This window comes from Pipra filicauda, unplaced genomic scaffold (assembly GCF_003945595.2).
Source record: "Pipra filicauda isolate LSUMZ 115617 unplaced genomic scaffold, ASM394559v2 scaffold15_size4787011_pilon, whole genome shotgun sequence".
NCBI lineage: Eukaryota > Metazoa > Chordata > Aves > Passeriformes > Pipridae > Pipra > Pipra filicauda.
The window spans coordinates 2,556,590-2,580,822 of record NW_024104096.1 but is presented as its reverse complement, the minus strand read 5'-3'; the positions used below and the strand labels follow the sequence as shown (position 1 = coordinate 2,580,822).

Here is a 24,233-nt window from a genome sequence, read left to right as displayed (position 1 = left end):
CATTTCCTGAGTATGTCTTGAACAGCTGCAGACTTCTCTGAGTCTGCCTGAGAGTACCCTGGATCTGCGCCTGAAAATCTCTGACCCTTCACTGTGCTGGGTCCTCCAGGGGCAGATGCTGTCTGTCTGTGTACTTTATAGTCACACTACAACACTGGGTGTTTTGCAGCTATTGCCTTTCACGCTAACCCAAAGCAAAATGCATTGTCCCTCTCTGCCACGCGTCCCCTGAACTGCCCCAGGCCCAGTGCCTGCGCAGCAGTGAAGCCCAGGCTGCACTCGCCCCAGGTTGCCATATGCTCAGCATGATATGCTCCCATGATGTGGGATGGTGCAGTGCTGAGCAGCTATGGCAGCAGCTTGATAATGGTATGGCTCTTCCCTGCACTGCAGGGGCCTGAAAAGACCCCAGGCAGGTCTGACAATACCTCTCATCCCTTCAGAGTGCAGTGATCCATGATGGTCTGTGCTGCTCCTTGTTGTGTGCACCCTTAGGCTTCATTTATGCCTTCCTGAACCATAAAATATCTACACAGCAATTAAATAGAATAAAAAATAAACCGTGACATGCTTAAGTTGAGCAACCTTGGGCCTTAAGCCCAGTGCCTAGCTTGCAGAGAAGCCTTGAAAAAGAGCAAACCATGCCCTTCCCTCTCACTGCCTGATATTCATCAGCACTTCAGCAAGAGTGCACGCTGACATTTTATTTATTTAAATACATTCTTTGGTGTAGATCTTTCCAAAAAGCACTTACTTCCAAGCATTCTAAAAACAAAGGAAAAAGTGGATCCATTTTTCCCCCAGGAAGGTCAAGCATATACAGCTCCCCATGGGAAGAGGTGGGATATACATTAGCTCACAGATTACAAAATAAGAATACTCACGGGATATTCTGAATTGGAAGGGACTCACAAGGATCATCAAGTCTAACTCTTAAGTGACATAACACTGTTTTCAATATTGGCCTCTTCTCCTGGGTTTCTCCTCCCCAACCCTTTGATTGCATTATCTCTTCTTCATCCCATGCCCCTTCCATAGCTCCCTTTCCTCCTCTTACCTTCAACTTTACACACCTCCACCTGCTTCACCACTCCAGTGTCGTTCTCCTTCTCAGCTGGCCACTCGTACACATAGAGGTTAGTGTGGGACGATCCCGCATCCAGCACAATCCCGTACTGTGGGCAAGACAGAGCCACTATCACACCTGAGGCACTAAACCACACACAGTATGTGCTGGCCTCCACACACAGGGGGACCAGAAGCGAACAGCTTATCTGGCAGCTGTGGGAATGTGTGTCATTACTCTTCTCAGCAGTGCTTCAGTGTAAAGTTTCCATCAAAAGATACAAGAGCAGAAAAGCAGCAAAATTGAGACTGATTACTTAAGAGATGATCCCCTATGAAGCTGTATCTGTTTTTACGACAAAGATGTAAAACAAGATGTTGAGGTGCACGGAGCCAGAAAAAGAGGTTAGCCAGACCCAGCAAGGGCAGCAACATGTCCTTGAGCACTATGAACACCTAACTCCCCAGCTTGTTTTAAGAGTACCAGCTTGAAATACCTTAATGTTCTTCGGAAGTGGCTTGTTTTGGGTCACTGCTACAGCAATTAAAGCAATTACAGCCAAAGTAGAGAGGAATCCCAGGATGAGTAGAATCTTTCTTGTCGAGGACATCTTTGGTTTGGTACCTGTGGCTAGAGCAGAAAAACGATGTTAGTATCCCAGTAGCCCATTTTACCTCACACTCCAAAGGTCTTTAGGCACATTCCTGCAGTCTCTTTCCACTATGAAGCCTTTGCCCATCCCTGTCCCATCTCCTACTCCACATACTTGTGTGGGATTTCTTAGAGGCAGAGCTCAGCCCTGGTGTCCTGCAGATGTGCTTTCATGGGCCATGCCACACCTCCATGGTCTGCCCTGTGCCCAGTGTATTTCCCAGATTTATAATCTAGATGTAAATTCAACACATGTAACAACTAAATAGCTCTAGTGGACATACTTGCTCCCACTATGGCAAGAAATCCATTTCTACCCATATTGATGCTCCATGCTCAAAAGCACTGATCATCTGACTGCTCAGATGGATATTAATTTCTCTTTTCCTTATACATAAATACTCTAGGAGATGTTTAGAAATACATTACAGGTCATCCAGGATGGTGACAATACTTTGATGTGAGCAACCACATCAGCTATTGTCACCCTCCAATAAGGTAAGGTGACTGAACCTGCTCTGCATCTGCATGCTAGAACCGGGGTTCCAGCAGTCTCCAGACCTCAGGTGATACCAGGTCCAAATACATTCTGGCACCGCACGTCATGCATGTAAATATGAAAAGCATTCAAGTTCTGATCAGGGCCATCTTCTCACTGCTCTGGTTTTATGTGAGAGGCGGTCCCAGGCGCCAGAACTATATAGTGTTACCTGACCTTACAAATGACCCCAAATCCTAGAGTTAGTTTCAGAAGTTAGCCCAACTGAAAAGAAGCAACACACCTCTGGAAATCTCTATTGACAAATAACGTCTTCCCACCTACCTAGAGAAAATGGAACTTAGAAACGCCAAGAGAGTTTGCTTTGAAGATGCTGCAGACGTGTCCATTGGAAACCTAACATAGACCTGGAGCTCTGTGCTCCCTCATATCACGCTCACATGTAAATCTGCTAACTGTGAAATTTGGAAGCTTGTTACTCACTTTGTGAGTGCCTGTTAGGGGCACAGCATGCTTGCCAGCCAGTATTTCCAAGAATGCAGCTTGAAAAAATAACCTAGGGCACATACCAGACAGTAGGAAGTAAGAATGTATTTTATCCAGGTTTAATCAAAAATGCCCCAGAACTCATGGCTTAAAGTGATTAGAAACAGCAGAGTGTGACAGCTGGGAGACTTTTCTTCCTATTGGAGAGAGTAGCTGGCTCAGGTTATGATAGCACTGAGCATGTCTGTTAAACAAAGATTATTTTAACCCTAGCAAAATGAATAAAACCAGATGCTATAATGTAAAATTAGCTGCACAGTATAGATAAGAAGTTAGCGTGCTTGAAAAACAAAAGTGCTGCTGACAGTTGCACAGCACATTCACACAATTATTGCCACCCTTACTCTGAGATCTTGCCTAACAGCTTTGTTGAGTGTTTACTGTCATAGGAACGAAGGCTGGGTGACTTTGCACAACTTCTATGATTTTCAAATTTCCTGTTGTGATGGGTATTGTCTGACTGCTGTATCTTTTCAGCAGCCACACTCTGAAAAGTACCAGCATTAGCAGCAAAGCAGGAACAATTTTATCCCTATAATGGACCGTTCCAATAAACAGCTGTAGAAATCCCTTGTCTGTAGGCAGAGGCATAATGATAATTGTCTGCATCCCACCTGCAGTGTGAGATCCTTCATTTTTTTGCCAAGGCACATTATTTCCTTAACCCTGAATGTGACTCTTGCCTGAATTTTAGTTCAGTATCATGAGCACTTTCCAGGGCTCTGTGGGTTGTAGAGATGTGATTTCATTGCTGTATCCCATATCAGAGTATCTATCTGTGTGAACTCTTATGCTACCAAGGAGCATTTTGTTGAAATGTTTCATACAGGAAAAGGTACAGAATGATAAGCATAATCCAGAAGGTAGCCTAGCAAAGTAATAACCTTCTAAATAGCACTCAAAGTGTACATAACTGAATACTCAATTATTTAAAAAAACAAACAAAACCCAAACCAAACAACAACACTGCAAATCCAGGTAAAGAATTCAACGTCATAAAAATTCACCTGCCATTTGTTCAGAAAAGTGAGGCATTTCAACAAGTTCCCTTTTCTGTGCACTTAGTTACCTCCATCAGCTCTAGGTTCTGCAGTGGCTAAAGAATGAACTTATTCTCGCTTCCTCCAGCTCCTTTGAATTTCAAATTCACACCGCTGAATGTCATGCAGACACTCCCCAGTGTCCACAAAGTGGAGCAGTACTTGACCGTCTGGTTGCCAGACCCCAGGATTTTTCTTCCATTAGCAGTTTTTCCTCAGTTAAGATTAAGCAGACATGATCTTGCGTCTCTGTGCCCAGCTAGAACCCGAATAGAGACAGATCTCTACTCTTTCTCCCATGCTGCCCTCTGTAAGCAGTGACAAAAACATAAGGCCATAAGTAGGCATAGAAACGATGCTGCTTTTCTTCTCCCCAACCTCAGAGCTGCTGGGTGCTGGAGCCCTGCCCGGCTGCGCGGGCATTAAGCACTCTCTAGATGTTGGAGCACAGCCCAGCTGCTCAGGCATCTCTGTCTGTTTCTAATTTTGGTCTCTTTGCTTTTTTCGTAAGGGCTACCATTGGTTCCATCCAGTGATGGTCTCAAAACACAACCAGATCTAATACCCTTTCTGTCTCTAAGACAGAGAACTGGGAAGGATGTTGTCAGCCACTCCAGCTGACAGCAGTTTTGCTGCAGAAATCCTGTTGCTCTCAGTGCATAACCCAGGAAGGACCACATCAGTGTGGGAGGCAGCTCTCTGTGAAGGCAAGGAAGCAAGTTTGACTCCTTTGTCTTCCAGAGCCTCAAGACAAATATGAAACTACCCCTAGAATGACACTAAGTCACTGGCAGCTCTATATGCCAGGAGATGTCACTCACAGCCAAGGCTGCCCACCTCCCAACTCCCTTCTCACCAAGCAAGACTTAGCAACAAAAGTTAAAAGGAATCAGGCAACCAGTTGCTTTTAGAGATGAAATAAGGAGAGACTAAGGCTTGTTTGAAAACCGAAATTAGGATTGTCAAGGAGAAAAGGAAAGATGCTGTGCATAGTCCAAAGCCATGCTCGATTCAGATAACCTCACTGTAACCCATCATCTCTAATAAATACAGATATTTTTGTAAACTCTGGCTTAGCACAACAGCTAAAGTTGATGTGTGATCTTTCCTTTGGGTGTTCACACTCAATCTGTTACAGAAGAGATCATAAGAGACTGTAATGCAAGGCCATCACTCTTCCACTGCACAAGTGCCACACTGACAGAGACAGTTCCCACCATCACCTTTACACTCTCACTACACCTCTGTATGGTCAGAAACATTCTCATTTTCAGTCTTTATTTCTTTATTGCTAGTCTATTCCTTCTGTCTGTGTTCCACTTTGATCTTATAACTTCTGCAACTCTCAATGCTTTTGGAATTTATTCCCTTAGTCAACTTATAAACAATGATCCTTTCTGGATTTTTGTGTTTCCAGCCTTTTCCATCTACCTGAAGAGCTCAGCAGCACTTCTCTGCATATAGAATAATCTGCTTTTATTTTTCTTGAGCATTCTGACCAGAGCTGCAAGGCTAGCCTTGCACAGTAATGAACACAGGATATGACACAGTCCCAGCCCAAAACAAAGTGAGGTAGGGACCTGTACTACCTCAGAAACATGATCATCTACCATAATGGCCAGAGCTAAGTCAACCCAGCACCTCTGCTATGGAATCCCAGCAAACCCACCTAGCAGAGAGGGGCTTGGGCAATGCAGTCTGTGCTCATTTACTAACTGCAGAGTTTCGTATCTGTGGAGTTCTGTCAGCAGTGATGGCAGGGAAAGGGCATGGGAGCAGTCAGTGCTGCTGTTCAGAGAGGGGATACACACATTATCCTTTTGGTGAGTTAAAATGAGATTTCAGTAGTCATTAAGCTTTTCAGGCTGAATTGCCTGAAAAACTCACCAATTACTCTGTGAGGCTGCTGAACTTGCATCAGGTTTTGATGCACGTTACTCAAGAGGCACTCCTGCCTTCAGACTCACCACAACCAAACATCTGAAACCATAAACACTCAGAAGAGCCACACTCTTTCATTTATCAACCATTTTATGAAATTTCCTCTGTCCCCAACTGACCTCTTACTCATTCTTTATCTGCCTTTTTCATTTAAACATCCTCTTATCTAGGTTACCTAGGAAGACTTTGCGAAGTAATGTAAACCACCTGTTTCAGGCCAACACGTCTTAGGCTGTGGAGAGGCTCAGGTTTGTCTTAGAATATACATACAAGCACATATACAGTAAGTAAATGGCTTTGCTTTAAGAGGGTTTATTTCAAAATCTCGGGGCTAGACACTGGGCATCTTGAAATTAGAATTTAAGCTCCAGATCAGGATTTTTACAACTGCTACATGGAACAGTGTGGGAGACTCTGCTCCAAGTTTTAATTATTCATATGGCAAAGATTGTGGCCTAAATACTGATGTGATCTCTGACCCTCCTAGTAGTGCTATGTAGAATAATAAATACACATTTACTGGATTATGTTTTTCCAGTTTAAATACTTGTAAGTGCTGAAGTACAAACACTGAAGTGTCAGCAAAACTGATAATCCAAACAATGTAATGGGTTTTTTGGATGCTGTCTTTCAGAGACATTTGATACTGAGATCACGCAGCCCTACATGTCTCAAATCCCAGCAGACTCCTATGAATCTAGGCTACACAGCCAGGCAGAGTACTTGAACTAATCTGTCCCATGTACACACATACCTGTGCACTAGTGAGCTGGAAGATAAAGAGTGTGCTTGTCTCTGAGATAACACCAAGCTGGGAGAAAAGCTCACTGACACACAGGACTGGAATTGAAAATAAATTTGACAAATAGGGGAGAGCCTAACTCACTTAAGGACAAGAGAAAATGTGACATTTAGATAACAGCCATCACCCAAAGACAGCGTGGTAAGCAATCTGTTAAGTAGCTCTTCTGGAGAAAACATTATTGCAGCTATAGCAGTTTATAGTAATCCTTCCCTCCATCTAAAGCTGGTAAAGCCTCCTGTGAGGTTCTGTGACCAATTTTGGGCACTGCCTTTGAGGAAACATGCAGACCACTTGGAGAAACTCCAGAAGAGAATAAGAAGAAAGATCAGAAGTCTAAAAGTTTGGCCTATGAGGAAAGATTGAAGGAATTGGATTGTTAAGTTTGGAAAAAAGAAGAGCAAGGGAGACTCATTAAATGTCTTCAGACAAATGACATCTCTATCTGCCAGCACTGTTGTAGCTGATCTGCCTTAGGACAGGAGTGGCTCCTGGACTTTCTCCCAGCTCTGTTTCCTTGGTTCAGAAGGCAGGGAGTCAGCAAAAAGAGGCAAATCAACTCATAAGCTACGCTGTTAGCAAAGGCCAATGCAATGCCTATGCTCTCCTTGTGGGATACAGATGCAGTTGAATAAATGTGTTCCCTCCTTTCCCCAACAAAGCTCCAGGTTGCATTCGAACATAATTCAGTCATGGCAACCATCCTGCTAAATGCTATCCATGTGTACAACAATGCTTGGTGTGGGAACAACTCATCCTTTTGCTGTTTTTAGTGTTGTGACTGGGATATGACCCTGGGAAATTGCACAAGACACACTGGGCAAGCCCTGTTTTCCTGGAAAAAAAAAAAAAACAGCACATGGAAATCCTGGAGAGCTGGCGGGTGCTAGAGGCAGCAAAAGCCGAGCAATGGCATCAAGAGACAGACACAAAGGAGCAGGCAGCACACAGGCCCCTTCTCTGCCTTCCGCATCTGTCCAGAGCACAGAGGGGCTTTGTGCTCAGGGCAGTCCCACGGCCCTGCTTACGCTGTCCCTGCGGTGTGGGTTTACTGCTGGAAAGGCAACGCCCGGGGGGTTCTGGGCACGAGCCCCAGTGACCCGGACTGCCACACCAACAAATCCCCCATTCACCCTGTGCACAAAGCAGGTTCCCCTGTCAGAGACCTTCCCACGGTGCCCTGCAGTGCTGGGTATGGTGCTCAGCCTCCCTGGCTCTCTGCAAGGCACTCACGCTGCCTCCCAGCGTGGCATCACAGCCCATCTCCCTGCTATTATACACCAGCCCCACCAAGCTTTCCCGATGCCTGCTGATTAAACATCTCGGCAGGAAGATACTCTTATGGCTAATATCACAGCAGTCAGACCCAGATACTTAATATACAACCAACAAGTGGCAGGATACTGCTGACACAGTGACCTTTACACAGTTATTTTTCATATTTATATGGTGTTTACTGGACTTCTGTGCCTGTACCCTACTTGTGCTCGTGCTCATTTCTTTAGGATTCTCAATTCAAAGAGGTTTTTCAAATCGGAAAAGAAAACTGTTATCAGTTACATCAGTCTCCTGTCAGGAAACTTCTGGTATTAATTTGCTACCAGCCCATCAAAGCTCTGTTTTAACTGGAGAAGATTTATTGCCATTACCCACAAAGCTTGAAGCTCCATCGGAAAATATCCAGTGAGCTCCAGATGGCTTCCCCTCCTCCCTGGCTTATCAGCTAAGTTATTGCTTGAATATACCTGACTAGCACATGATGTGAAGGCATTTGTTTGTCTTTTGATAGGAGAGAGGGGGAAAGAAAAATCAAGTGCTGACACCTTTTCAGCTTTGTCACTGATAGTTCTAATACACTGACTTGCAATGGGTCAATGGTGCTGCCAGGCTTCCTTTTGTGCTCAAGATCCTTACGTTCTTCTTTGCTCTTCTTAAATCTCTGGCCACGATTTTTTCCTTATGCTTCTTTTGACCATCTTTTACACTTTGCAACCTTAAATTTGCACTAATTTTAGCTTTCCTTTTTTTTGCCTCTAAATATGCAATTTTAAGAGATTTTATTCTTTTTCAAATTAACATAACTTTCAGCAGTTGGATTACGGCTTCTGTGGAAGAGCATAAGAAAAGAATAGTCTCCTTCTGATTAGCATTCCTATTTGCCCATTTTAAATACTCTGCTGATTCAGCTCAAGTTTTTTTTATTTTGTGAAGTCACTTCTTTTAACAACTAGACATTGTTGACACAGAGTAACTGTGAATTGCTTTTGTAATCATTCAAAACTCTCATTGCAATGTCTCTTTTTGTATCAAGACTGGGGCCAACATATATTTCTCTTGAGCTGAAAGTAATGGATTGCAAATTATGAAATTATCACTCCCAGTTTTGAGGAATTACCCTGTCTTCCACTAAAATCCACCATCATATCAGCTTTCCTCAACCCAGTGTAGACTGTCACTCCCTTCTCTGTCTCCAGCATCCTGCTGGTAATGGGCACTAAACCTCTCCTGCTTTGGTCACTTAGTCCCAGTTCAGCCCCAGGCAGCTATTGTGTACAACTATTTAATTATTGTTGCTGTTAAAGACAGCAGGGCCACTGCTTATATTGGAAGATGGGTGATGAGTGAGTCACATTACTAACCCAGTGCAGCCCACCATTCCCCATGTCCCACCAACCACCCACACCAGTAGGGTGTACAATTTGTCATGGAAAAAAAAAAGAGGAAACAGCTTCCAGAACAACCGCTCCCCCCCTTAATATCTACACTGGGCCAGCAAGTTCAGAAACTTCCTGGAGAACACAAAGTCCTGAGCACTGTAAATACTGCTATGCCCCACAGGAAGTTCTGACAGGGAGAAGGACCGCAGAGAAAACAGATCCAAACCCCTCATCACCCACAGAACACTCTGCACCCAGCACTTACAGCAGTGTCGAAATACAAGCCCCAGAAGCCACCAGTTTCCCCGTATGCCTCTCCACTGACGAACTTTCCTGCCTTGGAGGGGCTGAGACCGCCAAGCCTCTTGCCACGTCTCAAAGATGTTTTTCTCTGAATTGCAGATTCCTGGGATCACCTTGTGTGTTGAGCAACACTACTGCTTTCAGGAGCTCATTTCCCTGGTTTCCAAACAAAAAACACAGCTGCCCGAAGTGCCACATGTGAGCAAGCAGAGCCACTGCCTGTGCTTCTGCAGCCAGTAGGAACTCGAGCTTCCCAAGTATTTCTGCACAGCCAAGCAATCAGCTTTTCTCCTGAAGTTTCACTTCCCATCCAGGACCAAAAACAATTGGAGACTGATCACAGAAGCACAAACACTGTTACAAGCTGGTGCAGCATCAGCAGAACCATTGGCAAAGCCCCTGGAGGATGATGCCCATTCTGCAGCAGCCCCGTATGCAAGCACACAAGCTGCAGTGCTTGTCTGTGCCTGGGATTTTCCCTACATCCAGGTTGTGCCACCTCTTAATAGTGTGATTTCCAGCACAGGTATCTGCTGTGAAAGAAGCAGATACCCAGTGAGCTTTTCCTCCCTTAACATACATAGCACCCATTTGCAGCAGAGAAAGCTGTAGGCACCTTCCCTTTGCAACTAATCCTAGTAGATGAAGCAAAGGCCCATGGCTATCCAGGCAAGGCAGCAGTCCTGCTGCCTCCTTTCAGTAAGCCAGGGTTAGGGTTGCATGGATAAAAAAGACAGCACTCCACTTAAACACTTCCCAACTTGCCCCCCTACCCCCAGCTGTCAGCACTGCTATCTCCAGTCCTCTTTTCATAGCAGAGGACAGGGAACAGCTGGAATAGTTTCTGTCTCCTGATGAGGAGCACATCCACTGTCCAAGTCTTGTGGAAAAATATACTGAGTTCTCAGAGGTCAACTTTAATAACTGGGATTCCCACAAACCATGAGGAGAATTCAGCTCATGATATTTGGCATGAATATCATGCTCTGTTCCTCATCCTGCTACAATTTCCATTTCAAAGAGCAGGAAACAAATTATCCTGTGGTATTTCTAGCGACAACCAACGGGAAAGAACATGGGATCAAAGCCTATGGCGGGGCACAGGCCTTGACAAAGTTCCTGAGTGTAAGAGAAGAAATACTTCTTGATGTTACAAAGGTAACGAGGTAAATATGAATCTAAATTTTCACAGTCAGAAGAGCACTTTGAAAAGGCTGGAGCCTCATGCCGACATGTAACAAAAGAACCAAGGAGTTTTGCTGGATGAATGGGCTGGCACAGGATGTTATTAATCTCTAAAGTTCACATTACTTATTACTGGGACGTGCAGTGAATCCCAAGGGAAGAATTAGGCTCAGGAAAAGAAACCCATTTGTAATCAAAACATAGTTTGGTTTTCAATTTGTATGTCTTCATTAATCTTCCCTGCCCCTCCCCCCACTGTCCTTGCCTCAAATATTTCAAAATACAAACACAAAATATTTTTGATAAGGCAGCATGGGCACAGAGGGACAGTCAGAGCAGCCCATCTTTCTGACAAGTGCCCAAGCTTAATCACAGAATATTCTGAGTTGGAAGGGACCCACAAGGATCATCAAAGCCCAGCTCTTAAGTGAATGGCTCACAGAGGATTGAGCTCACAACCTCGGTGTTATTAGCACCAGGCTCTAACCAACTGAGCTAATCTCAGGGTCAGCTGTCCCATCTACACATATTATGTGCAAGGGGCTGCAGCAGAAGCATCACCCAGGGCTCTGGGTGACTGAACAGCCCCCAGGCATCTGCAGAGACTGCACTCAGGACTGGGCCTGGCAAATGGACATCACAGCTCTGACTTCTCACTGCATCTCCCCCAGAGAAGTAAGAGGGGGAGCTCCCACCAGCTGCTCTCCATTCCCAGCAAGGAGATGCAAGCTGAGAAGTTCCATGCTCTTCTGTAACACTCCCTCCAGATTTCCAGGCTCTAGCCTGAGAGTCCAAAGATGCCTACTGGGACAGAGAAATCAACACTCCCCACTGTCAAAGCCAACAAAACAGGGGTTACTTCAGCTGATGAAGCAACAAGCTTGTGACATGGCTGCTATAGGAAAGAGGACAAATCCATAGCACAGAAAGGAGCTACCAGCTGGCTTTGTTAAGATGAGCACAGTTCTCCAGGAGCAGGACTGGCCAGCAACCCCGGGCCCATGCAAAAAGCAGCTACAGGTCTGGTGCTTCCCTCCTGCCACTGTGCTTCCCAGCCTCTTTCAGCACCATTTTCCCTCTGATTTGGGATGGGAAGTCCCAAGCTCAAGCTGGAGCCTACCTTCCAGCCACAGGATCTCCAGCCCAGCTGCAGAGCTTGCAACAAGTTCACATGAGCACACACTTTCCTCACATATCCTGCAGGAGCAGGGACATTGAAATAGTTATTTATTAACAGCTCTGGGACAAACGAACAAGAAAGAAAACAAATCCATTTATAAATCAGCTAAAGAGAAAACTTGTGACTCTAATGGTCTCTTTTGTAATTTCTTAAATGTGGCCTGGAGCTGCCTTGGCATCACTTCTTGTGATGCTGAGTCAGCAGAACAGCCCCACTTGTGCAGTAAATAGCCTGATAAGAGCAGAATAGAGCCAAAGAAGAAATAACTAACTTATGCCACATCCAGATTTTTCTTGGCTTCTGCTAGGATTTGGGGAGACTGATAGTGATTAAATTTCTCACCACTAAATACCAAGCAGTGACTCACATTACCATCTACCTCTGCAATCCAGGATATATGCTTTCCTCTGGGACAAGGTGGAGACAGGATAAAGACAGAAAACTCACACAAGAGCTGTCTGAAAGAACAGCAGTCGGTGCTAGCTGAGCACTCATATAGGAGCGTACCAGTCCTGAATACTTTGCCAGACTTTGTCCTTTGATAACATTTCTCAAGGGGGGGAAGAGAACAAGAATAACAAAACACTGTTTTGTTTAACAGTTACCCATAGCAGAGAAAAGCTGAGCTAAAGTTTCCAACAGTTATTGGGACAAAATTCGAAATTAGAATGCAATGTACCATTTTTGAATTTAAAACTGGTTGGACAGGAGTTCTGTCATGTGGATTGAAAGCTGTGTAATGAGCACAAGGCAATGCATCAAGATGACATTACAGCAACAGTGTTTTAAAATGCTCAGTATAGCAGTGATATGGATGAAGGAGCCAGGGCCTCAAGCAGAAGGGGCAAATTGCTCTGTAATTCATTGGGAGGAACTGTATGTCCACTGAGGACAGATTAATGTCTAAAGTATCTATGGAAACCATCATCTTACACAGGAACAATAAAACTCATAAAAAGACAAAGGAGAAGAATAACTTCAACTTCAGATACTCATAAGGACAACAACACTAATTGAAAGCAGGATTTGATCCTAAAGAGATGGGGGCTCACTTAATGAGATGTAAAGTATGGAAATGAAGGCTAGAAGCTGAAGGAGAAATAGGAGCTCTACACTAACCCTATGGGGCAGATGTGGGAGTCCTAGCTTTAAAATCCATTTATAAACTGGGCTCCCACAGCACCCTTATTCAGATGACTCTCAGCAGCCAGTCTCTTCATGGGTCACGACCAGCTCATTCTTTACGCAGACACAGGGAAAGTCAACTTACTTTGGGTGGGAACAGTGAAGGCAAAAGGCTTTTGAGTAGTTTCAACTTTGCACTTCCCATCACTGAAAGCATCTGACAACTTTCCTTGCCCTCCTGTTTTGTCTGATATTTTCATCCAGTATTTTTCAGCCCTCAGAGCCTCTTACTTCTCAATTTGGAACTCATTATATTTTTGCACCATCGATCACACCAAAACAAAAGCTTCTTAAACTCTGATTACCAGCTATAAAGGAGAAAAAGATGTGAAAGCTTTGTTTAAGAATGGAGCAGTTTTTAATGTAGCTATGATACAGCAAGTTAGTGCAGCAACAGTGCAAGACCTTATGAAACAGGAAGATGATGTTTGTTTTGAAAAATCGTTTGGGCCACACTTATTTTCTCACCCACATGCACTCCCCTTGTACTCACAGGCACCAAGCTCACCCAGGTGCTCTGGCAGGATCCCACGTGAGATGAGACCAGGGGTGCCAGATGTCAAGTCCTCACTGCATCTCTTGGGTTCCTCTTCACTGGCAAGCTACAAATTCTTGAGCAGGTCTTTTGCTGTCTTCAGGAGCTAACTGCAGCGTGATCCATTTGCCTTGAAATCTCATTTACCTGGGACAGGTGGCTGCTCAGTGCCTTTTTTCCCCTCTCATTTTGGGTATTTTAGCTGCCATGGTCTGTTTTCCTTCTGGGAGAGGAGGAGGACAGCTCACACATGGGATGTGCTGTTGAGCTTACTGTGATCTTTCTGTTACTGGAGCACAGTTTTCTTCCCCAAAGAGTCATCTGCACATGGGCTTTATCAGCACCCATGCCTTTTGCTGACAAGCCATCCATGTGAGGCTTATCAGGGTGCAGGCTGCTGGACTTGTCACAAACACATTTTTTCAGCATTTATCCACTTTTAGTGCAGTTGGTCATGTCCTTTGGTTATCAATACAGACCATTCCTTTAACCTTTGATTTGCTGCTGTTCTACTCCTCTCTCTCTCACACACATACACACACACTTCATTCACATTTCCTTCAGGATGTTGAAATTCTGGAGGGGAACAATACAGCCTGTTCCCGGGTGCCACTACCAGACTCACCACAAAGGATTTTAAATAGTTTACACCCAAGATCTACTGACAGTGTTAGAGCTGGAGCTGTTTTCAGTCTGTCATGTGCCAAGCAGCTCCCTGTGACAGCACAGGGTGAGACCATTGCCACCAGTGTAGCGTAGACTCGGTAGCATTCTTATACTCAGGCTGGCATTAACCTCAGTTTCTCCCACAAAGCTCTGGTGAGACAGGATAGCTGCAGTTATGCCATAGCAGAACCTCACAAGGAGGCTTTTGTGCACAGACATTTTCTCATGCTCATGCCACAGTCTTATGAGTCCAGCCTTCTCCCAGCACACAGACACCAAGCAAGGCCGGGACTCTCTCACTACTTTCCCACTATTCCCAGGCTTCCCTCAACTCTGTGGCTTACACAGCTGACTCCAGCTCTCAGCAGTGCTGTCTGCCCACAACGTATGGGAAACTGATACAAAACAGGTAATACTGGAGCCCACCATCATACTTTTGTCTGTTGAACTTCAGCCTTTCCCTAGTAACAAACTGAAACATTTAAATTTGTCACAGTGCTTTTGACCCATATGCTGCCAGGAGTTTACAGAGATAGCACCATTAGCCCCATTTCCCCAGATGATGAAAAAGCCTAAGGGAGCAGCACATGCCGGGTTTTCTGTCCTCTGGACCAACTCCTCCACTAGTCTGGGTAGCTCCCATGTGCCAGCGCTCACAGCACACTTCCTTCCTGCAGAGAGGCAGAATTCCCAGGGTCCAGGGAAAGAGCAGCACACTTTGGCTACAACTACTCTTAAATTCATCTTCCATCATTTTGATATATTCTCTGATGTTCTGCCAGACTAACAACAATTTAGAGATTAATGGTCTAGTAAAGTACACACATGACTCATGCTACAATATCTATGCAGTTCTGCTACAACTTTAAAAACAGGCGATAAAAATTGAAAATGTAATTTAGGTTAGGAGAAACATGTTGAAAAAGAGAAACACAGCCAGCAGAGTCCCAGGGAGGAAAAAAGGCATTCCCTGTGTCTCCTTCCTGCCATCTGACTTTGGGGATGGAGGAAGGAGAAACCAGAGTTAAAAGAATTCATTACTACATTAAAAAGATGCTAGTAAACCTAAAAACTGACCACTACACTACATCAAAGGTTACCGAGACCTTTGATGTAAATTTACAGTTACAGTCTTTTGAGAAATAAAGGGGCAGAAGAGGTTCTCCAAATCCCTATTTACAGAAGGACATCTATTCCCAGCAAGGCCTATGGGATCCAGTTAGCATTCTAAGACACCAAGCGGCCAAAACACTGGAAGGTCCTTAAATTGGCAGAGAAATTACTAGTCTCTGTAGCTGAGACATGCTTTGTAACCTAAAAAGCAACTGTAAAATTACTGTCTTTAACAAGGAGTTCATAGCACAGGGCCAGGTTCTATTGTAAACCACTATTTTTAAGATGAAGTGCAAAGGTTTAACTTCACAGTTTGCTTAAATGCTCTGTTTGCTCTGCCACAGAAAGGGACCACTGTATCTCTGTCTTATGCCATAGTTCCACCTTTCAAATAAAGTCTCAATTCCCCTTGGTTAATGGAAGACTAAATCCTAAACACATCAGTGGAACATTCTTTTCTTCTTTTCTGTATGACTTTCATGCTTTTGGTTACAACAGTATTTCTAAGTTTTGTAAACAAGAGCCTGACCACTAGATTTAGCAGAATAAAGAGCTTTTCAGCTTCAGCTGTTTTCATGTTTACTGCAGTCTCAAACAAAGATGACAAACAGTAAGTTTCCTATATTATTTCAGGAAAGCGAGCCTAAATATATAGAAGCTTTAGATCAGCTTACTGAGCACATTCAATTCAAGACAAAATTGCAGATTTCCAGTGCATTTCCCACAAAGCAGTTGAAGCCAACAGCCAAGGGTTGATTGTGGCCAAGAGCAGATGTTCTCCCTGGCAAGAGCTGCCCCCTCCCATTCTGGCAAAGAGCAGGTGGCAGGGAAGGACAGTTTTCAGCAGAGGAACAAATGCCACTCCATTACCTGTCCTCACCACCAACCCACACCCCACACAGGAGCTCCATCTTCCCTCCTGCTGCATGCCTGCTCCCTGGGCTCTACCACACACTCTGGATGTTTCCATCCCATTAGTTCTACTGAAGGGTCTCCAAATTCCCTCCATCCCTCACTTTTGGAGGAGTCTACCTCTTCTCGCTACAGCCCAGGGAGAAAGGTGCAGAGGCTGCTGCCTCCCCTGCCCCCGTCTGCAGCATCACTTCTGGTGAACGTTAGAAACCACAGCAGCTGAAGCGGCCTTTCCTGTCACTCCACCGTCTCGGGTGCCCTTCGAGCAGAATGTGACAGTGCTGTGAACCATCTGAGGGGCTGAAGCGGTTTCTGCATCCTGAGCTGCTGAGTCACCTTTTCCAGTCAGCACAGAGCTCAAAGGCCAGTGATGGTTTGAGCTTTGGCTGAAAGATTGCAGACAGTTAATGAAGACAAGCTAATTCTCATTCCTTTGTAAAAATAGGTCCATTTTCTTTGCATCCTCTCCCTCAAGAACAATCTGGCATTCACCATCCTATGTGATCAGAAGCCAAGACTCTCAGGAAGGTCAGAAACAAAGGGGAATCAACTAAGAGCTTTTAACTTCTACTTAAGCAAAATAAAAGTGTTTGATCAAAGGTGCAAGTTCCAGCCTGTAAACTATTCAGCCATCACATAAGGGTTACTTTTTGGTCAGAAGAGATGTAGCATACAGCGGGATGAAGCTCACAAGGGAGCATGGGACAGCATGGGTCAGGCTGATGGACGTATGTCTCCTTATTTCAGAAACTCAATCCCTGTGTTGACATCACAAGGGGAATGCGAAAGGCAGTGTGAAGGCAAACAGTGAAGTGGCTCTGCACATCCTCACGGAAAGCTCTTCCCAAGCTGGAAGGGACAAATATGGGCTTCAAAGGGTTTAGACAAGAACCTATAAGAGGCATAGTTGTAGCATTGCTGGTGCTGGCTAAGCACCAACAGAGTAGTGACAGTAGTGACCACTACACAGCCTGCATCACCCTTGAGTGTGAACAGCCCCTGCAGGACTGGGGACAGAGGGACAAGGAGCCCAAAGAGCAGGATGGGAAACAGATCTTTCCAGCATTTTCCACATTTGGGGGCAGCGGATGCATGAGAGGATGTGAGCAGATGAATTTGTTCAGTGTGCACTTAGCTGACTCTGTTCCCTTCCATCTGGTCTCTCACACTTTTTCCCTTAACTCATTTCTTTATTCGTGCTGCTAATGCAGCACTGTTTCAGAGCACAGGACTGTTTTTGCATCTCTCCTTGTGTTGCAGTGAAGATTTCCACACCCCCCCCAATAATTTTAATCTAAGTGACTTTTACACTTACCCTCCTTCTGTTCTCTCACTTGAGCTGGTGGTGGCTTTCAAGTTAGACAAGCTGAAAGTTATTGCAGATTAAAAAGAACAAGGCTAGGGGACAAGGAGAGGTGCCTTGTCCTTTCTCTTTCAGCAGCACAGATTTATGTCAGATTACGCCAGCTGTAGAAGTGTACCCTTAGGCTCTGCTGCTCTCCATGAAAGCATGCTGGCAACAGCTCTGTGACTAGGAGACAGTGATAGAAGTGCCTGCCATAAACCTTCAGCTCTGCTCAGGGAAGGGAAGTCTCCACTGAGTTGAAAGATAAAGGCAGTTCTCACATCTAGATAACAAAACAATAAGAAAATAGAGTTTTAGAAGTGGTCACCATCTAACTCAGCTTTCAGAAAACCAACAGTGGTGCTTCTCTTTTGAACACTATCTAGAATTTTGCAATTTAGGTTTGATTAGTCTCAAGCAATACTAATCCCCAAAGTCACCTAAGTGTATCTACTTCATCCCAACGTTCATCCCAAACCCTTCTGTCTTTAAAAACCTTCTAACCACCTCGAACAGATAATTTCCAAGCTGAGAACTCAGCTCCTGTATCAACACACTTCCAACGAGATCCAGCTCTGTGGAACACTGTTACTGAGCACTGGGCTAGTAAGAAGGTACAAAATACCTACCCAGAGGGTATTAACCCAAAAGTTTCATTTCCTGGTTGCTCCCAAACCAACAGGTGCTAAAGGTGTAAAGATGTCTTAGGAAAAAAAAGGACTGTGACCAAGAATGGCCTATACTAGGCCAGTTACGCAACTTAGGAAAGAACAAAAAGATTATAAATTATTATAGCTTTTATAACCCTTCCCTTTTCAGGTGTTCAGCCTCTTAAATGTATTTTTTCTCCTCTTGAGGGTTTTCTGTATGCTTCTGGTAATTAGAAGTCAAGAAGCAAACAAAAAGCTTATTGCAGTGGTCACCGTAAAGTTGACTAGAGGACAACCTTCTCCCTCCATGGTAAGGCAGCTGAGCATATACATAAAAAAATTAAAACTGTGGGTTACGGCTGTCCCAGACATATATATATATATATATGCATATACACACCCATACACACCTCTGCATATTTTTTTTCTGGACAACATTGTCTTTCCAATCTATTCAGAGTTTGAATGTCCAATTTTCCTCCCAAAGTCACATTAGCTGTGCTTTTACAAGCTTGGCTTGAAGCCTTTTATTTGCTCTTTATGTTTCCAACCTCTCTTGGCTTCTTTAGACTTTTTCCTCTGACTTAACTGGTATTTGTACTGGTCCTCCTAGCACTGACAAACTCCATCTGTAAATCAGCAATGATTTTATACTTTTTAGATCATTATTGAAAATGTCTAATGCCATCGGGCCTCTTGCAGAATACTTCTGGAAACACAGCTGTTTAGTGATTATTTCTTTTGATAAATATTTTTGAGGTCTATTGCTATCCAAGTCTTAATTATTAATAATCCATTAGCTCATTCTTTGCTAGAGAGTCAAAGGGAAACTTTTATAATCACAACAACACCAGCATTTCATCTATTGTGAAGAAGTTTAAACATGGAAGATATTAATATTTGCTGTTTTCAACCACGTTTGTTATCTCTGAAAAATAAAACAAGTGCAAATAATTATTTGGAAAATAAAGGACCAGTGCCTTCCCAGTCCTACACTTATAATCAACTCATGGTTGTACAATAGTAACCAGAGAAGTTAGTTCTTCCAGTTCCCTCCCCTTTTGTATAGTAGTTCCTAACCATAAGGGAAATCAGGCTTTATAGAGTCCCTTAACTTAGAGTCAAGATTTATTCAACAGTCACTAAGATTTTAAGAATATGTATTTTTTCCTAGAACTTCGATGAGTGATAACATGCATTAGACAAAATGCAGCCTGTTTTCCCAAATGAGAATCACACCAGGCTTGTGTACCATCTATTTTGTTCAGTCAGCTGACTTACTGTCTAAACAAAAGAGCCTTCAAGAAAGCAAAGACAAATTAAAAGATTTACCAGTACTTGAAAGACTTCCCATCGCCCCTTCTTACAAATGGATTCTCTAACCAAGTTCCAAACCCAAAAGAAAAGTAATCCTTGAAGTTCTTGCTGCCAACTCTTGAAGGTGGGACTATCTCCATTCTAGGATGCAGATTAATATGCTCACTTGAGGGAACTACGTGAACTTATGTTTGCGTCCATCTGGGATGATGGAGATGGGATGATAATTTCCTTTTCAATGCATTCATTCTGTTATCCATTTTGACAGTGTAGAAATTGGTAAGATTTCTACGACATTATTCTGAAAGCTACTTTGACAAGTTTTATGCTCCACAAAACCAAAAGAATACTAGCTGTTAAAACCTGATTATTGAGATGACCTTTCCAGTAATTTAGATAAAACTGATGTCAAGTTAAATTGGAAATAGTTCTCCAGGCTACCCACCATCATACTGCTGGGATATTGGATCAACAATACTATTCTTCCCATTGCATGAGAAATCCCTAGTGTTCCAGTTTGCTGAAAATGAAAATCATTGAGTATAGATCTTCTCAATAAGTATTTGGCATACTTAATTTTAAATTGTTGTAAACTTTATTGCCCCCAAAATGTTAATCTACAAAACAAACTAGTTAGCTATAATATGTCCATGTGTTTATCCAGCACTTTTCTGGGATTTTTCCTGCATCATCATTAAAATCTTACCCTGTCCACCTCCATAATGAATACACAATTGCTAGATACACATTATTTTGTTCCTAAGAACACAAAATGCTTCCTTTTAATTGTGCTTAGTCCTGTTAAATTTAGATTTCTCCTGACATCTTTATTTTCTCTAAATAATCTTCCCCAATTTACAGTCTGTATTTTCTATCAGATGTTCTCCAATTCCTCTTTCTCCACTTCCTTGCCATTTACTTGTGTTAACTTCTACTTGCTGCCTTCACTGCCTGAATGAACAAGTCAAAGTTATCCTCATTTTTGGTTTTGAAGTGCTGGTCAGTATGTCTTCTTTAAATTTGTGATTTTCCATTCACATTCTTTTACTTTTTTTTCCCCATCAGATTTTGCTCGATTACTGTTGTATGCTGGAACAATCCATAGAGAGCAGTCATCTGATTAATTAATTCATCATGTATATAGAGAGCTCCCAATCAGAGTTACTACCTTAGTACCTTCTAGGTTAAAATAGATATATTTTAGAAGGTCTACTGATTTTCACTGCTGTCTACATGAGACCACCATCATGCTCTCCCTGGACTGAAGCACACCTATATATTTTTCAGTAACATGTATTTCTCAGGCAGTCATGCTTTCTGTCCAAGAAGGTATTCAACACTAATCACTAATATGACCTGTTGCTCTGTAGCATCCCAAACAGAATTTCTTCCTTGGCTATGTTAATATATTAATCCAAATATCAAAGCAGAGATGACAGCATCAATATTTAAAATCAGGCTTCCTCGTAGACAAGGCTCACAGGAAACAGGTCTCTTACTGAAACACTCCCTAATAATTCCTTTTTGATGAAAGGACATGGCCTTGGTGTGCATTTGTGCCTCATTTCGAGGTGGAAACTTTCCTGATACCTGATAGATACTGCCTGTCCTGGACTCACCCATGTTGAATCCATTGACTGCTGCCTCTGTAAAAGACACTGCGAGAGGAGTTCTCAAAAACAGTGTCGTGTTTTCTGTCCCCCCCCAAAACACAGTTTCTTGCTATTGTTTGCACTAATTTTCTTTAGGCTCTTACAAGACCTGCATGCTCTGCAGGTCAGCCCATTGTGACACCATCACTGCCTCTTCTACAACTGTCCTGAGCACTGTCAGTTTTCTTCAGTTTCCTTCTGTCTCTTTAAAATTCCACTTTCTAAAAGAAGGCTTATTTGATCCTCTTTGCTAAATCAGTTCTCATTATCTAAGTTTCTTCCCTGTGATCCCTCACTCACTAGAAATCTCCGTTCACGCATTGTATTTTATTTTTGGAATGAAACTTTTAAAAGACTGTTTTCAAAGCTGTTCTTATCTCCCTTCTTAGCAGAGGCAAATTATCTCTAAATATTTCCAGCTTCACTCATGACTGCGTAAACTAATGAGCTAACCTTCTCCTTCTGCCATACTTTGCTTTAAATTTTGATGTACGTCAGACTGAGAAAATGCTTCTTCCTCCCAAATGGTATTCTTTACATTCTATGAAGCTAAAACCTTGGAGAGGTCTAGTTTACCATTTTGTTTATTCTAGGGGGAAAAAAACCAATCACATTTTGTTTCCCTGTTGTCATAACAATGATAAATTAGAGACTTCCACCTGGTACTGAACAAGAAACTACCAAAATAGTGGAAACTATTATCCCTAAGCTTCTCACTCAATTTAAAGGCTAAGTTTCTGCCCAGATATTTTTTCAATGTACTGCTTCTTGCTTATTTGTCCGAGTTCCTGCTTTGTGTTCGAAAGCCGCGCAGAGCACAGTGCTGTCAGCAGTACAGAAAGACGGACCCTATTGCAGAAGGCGCTGTAAACAGAGGGTAAGGCACCCAGATGGGTAAGGCACCCAGACAGACAAAAGCTGATACTAAACTAGGAAATGTTTCTGCCAAACGTTGTGTGACTAGTGCTGCTACGTGCACCGTGTCAGCTGATTATAAAAGGCAAAGCCTAGTACAAGACATGTATCTTGTAGAAAAACCCCGGTGCAACAGAGCTATTGCCGGGTCTCTCCCCCGATCCCCAGGATCGCAGTTAAGGCCAGAGGGCTGCCCGGCTGCCGAGTGGCGAATCCTCCTTTTCCGAGACCATGCACCGAGAGCCCCTCGTACCTAGCACAGCACTGCTTCCAACCTCAGAGCTGTTGCCTCCCACCGCGGTTTTCCAACAGCTAACACTTCCACTGAGTTTTTGCTCTTGCCTCCCCGCCCCCTTCGCCCTTGGAGAGTGGCCCCGACCCCGCGGGCAGCGCCGGCGGCAGCCGGGACTCGCAGCCGGCTCTTCCCCGCCGCGGGGAGGGAATCCCTCGCACTGACGCCACCAAACTTCTGGCAGACGCCGGCGCGGAGCCCCCGCTCCCGCCCGCCCCGCTGCACCGCCCGGGACCCCCCAGCCCGCGGGCACCTCCGGCTCCTCCCGGCCCCCCACCCGGGCACCCCAGTCACAACTCGGCATTGTCCTTCAGGAGCGACCAGGAGTCCAAGGGCTGGAAGATGATGTCAGCCGGGGGCGGACTGCGGCAAAGGCTGCGCCCACCCCGGCAAGCCCCCGCCGCGGAGCCTTCGCCCACCGCCCGCAGCGCTCCGCGGGCGCGGAGGGAGGGACGCGCCGCCCGGGGATGCCGCAGCCACAGCTCCCGCCTGACTGGCACATCCGAAGAAGCTCCTCATGAATATGCACAGCTTCCCCCGAGTGCCGGCCGCGGGATGCCGCCACCCCGGGGGCTCCCCGCCGAGCCCCGCCGCCCCCCCGCGCCCCTCGCCGGGGGTGAAGGCTTCCTTTGGAGACCAGCGGTTCGCTTCTGTCCTTACCCTTTGGCTCATCCATCAGTGCTGGTGCTCGCTCCCTCCCTCTTCCTCTCTCAGCCTCCGCCGGCTCCGAGCTGCCTTAGTGAGAGGTGCTCATGAAAATGGGCGCTTTAGTGGTCCATGGCTGTGGGAGGGGTTAGTTTAACTCTACATGACTCAAATCCATTTAACTTGCAGGCTTGACCTCCTGGTCTCCTCAAAGCAGATTACCTCAGAGCTACGGCGTTACCAGCACCTCGGGTTTATCCGCCGTCTCGGAGGGTCCCGCACGGCCGGGGGCAGCGGCGCCCGCCCGGAGCTACCCGAGGGAACGGCCGCTGGCTCCGCCGGGCCGTGCTCTGGAGCAGGACTGCATCCCTGGCTCGGGGCGGGGGGTAAATGGCATTGTGGCTGTAGAGAGAAAGTATTTTGTTAGGGAATTATTTTTTTTTTGTGGGTTTTGTTTGATTCTGTTTTTCCTCATTCGCAGAAGGCTGAGCAGATACACCAACGACACAGGAACTGCCCTGAGAAGAGATGACCTTCCTTGTTTCCAAATATGAGGTCCCGCCCACGGGGAAAAACCCCACCAAATCACGAAAGGAGACAAAGTTGCAATAGCTACTCAAAAGTCATCTCCTGTACCTACCTGTCTCATAGAATGAGCTCATACCTCCAGCTGCATCTCCAGGGGAACTTCAGGAAAGAGCCAATTTTAGCCTACTTGCCTGGAAGGCCTGAAAGAAACCCACCCTCCACCACTTTTTATCCCTGACAGACTTCACACAAATTAGAAATACAAGACAGTGCTGGAAGAGTCTCAGCAACTTTTCTCCATATCTTCTGACATTCAAGTCCCATTTCAGGCATGGCAAGTGGCCCCACGCTCCCAACCTACAGATTTGTCAGCCTCCCACTCCAAAGGAAGTTGCCAACCACCCTAGCTCTTTTGCTTCCTTCTCAGACCGGTGAAGACCAGCTTCCCAGCATCTTCCCTGCTAGTTACCCAGAAGGTGAAGCCACTGGAGCACATGAGCACCTGCAGGCAGCTGCTATGCCCTGCCTGTGCCAGAACCTGCTCCCCTCTCAGAAGTGTCACTTTATCTTTGCAGCTGGACAAATGAGTGCACATCCCTACAGCTGGA

The 24,233-nt window shown here is 44.7% G+C and overlaps 1 protein-coding gene across 5 annotated transcripts in view; it reads right to left on the bottom strand.

The window, feature by feature from the left end:
- The window catches only part of ENTPD1 (ectonucleoside triphosphate diphosphohydrolase 1), a 32,651-nt gene extending 9,216 nt beyond the window's left edge, over nt 1-23,435 (bottom strand). The window contains exons 1-4 of one of the 5 annotated variants that reach the window (XM_027710903.2): nt 23,320-23,435; nt 23,113-23,183; nt 1,563-1,696; nt 1,058-1,175 (exon numbers count right to left, since the gene is read on the bottom strand). In XM_027710903.2, coding sequence (XP_027566704.1) covers nt 1,058-1,175; nt 1,563-1,696; nt 23,113-23,128 — 268 coding nt within the window. In that variant the 5' untranslated portion in view covers nt 23,129-23,183; nt 23,320-23,435. Of the gene's footprint in view, nt 1-1,057; nt 1,176-1,562; nt 1,697-3,769; nt 9,551-13,548; nt 13,631-17,596; nt 18,299-22,749; nt 22,884-23,112; nt 23,184-23,319 lie in introns of those variants that run through there. The other 4 variants (XM_027710904.2, XM_027710906.2, XM_027710910.2 and 1 more) reach the window with 4 other exon arrangements.
- Between the last annotated feature and the right edge of the window lie 798 nt (nt 23,436-24,233).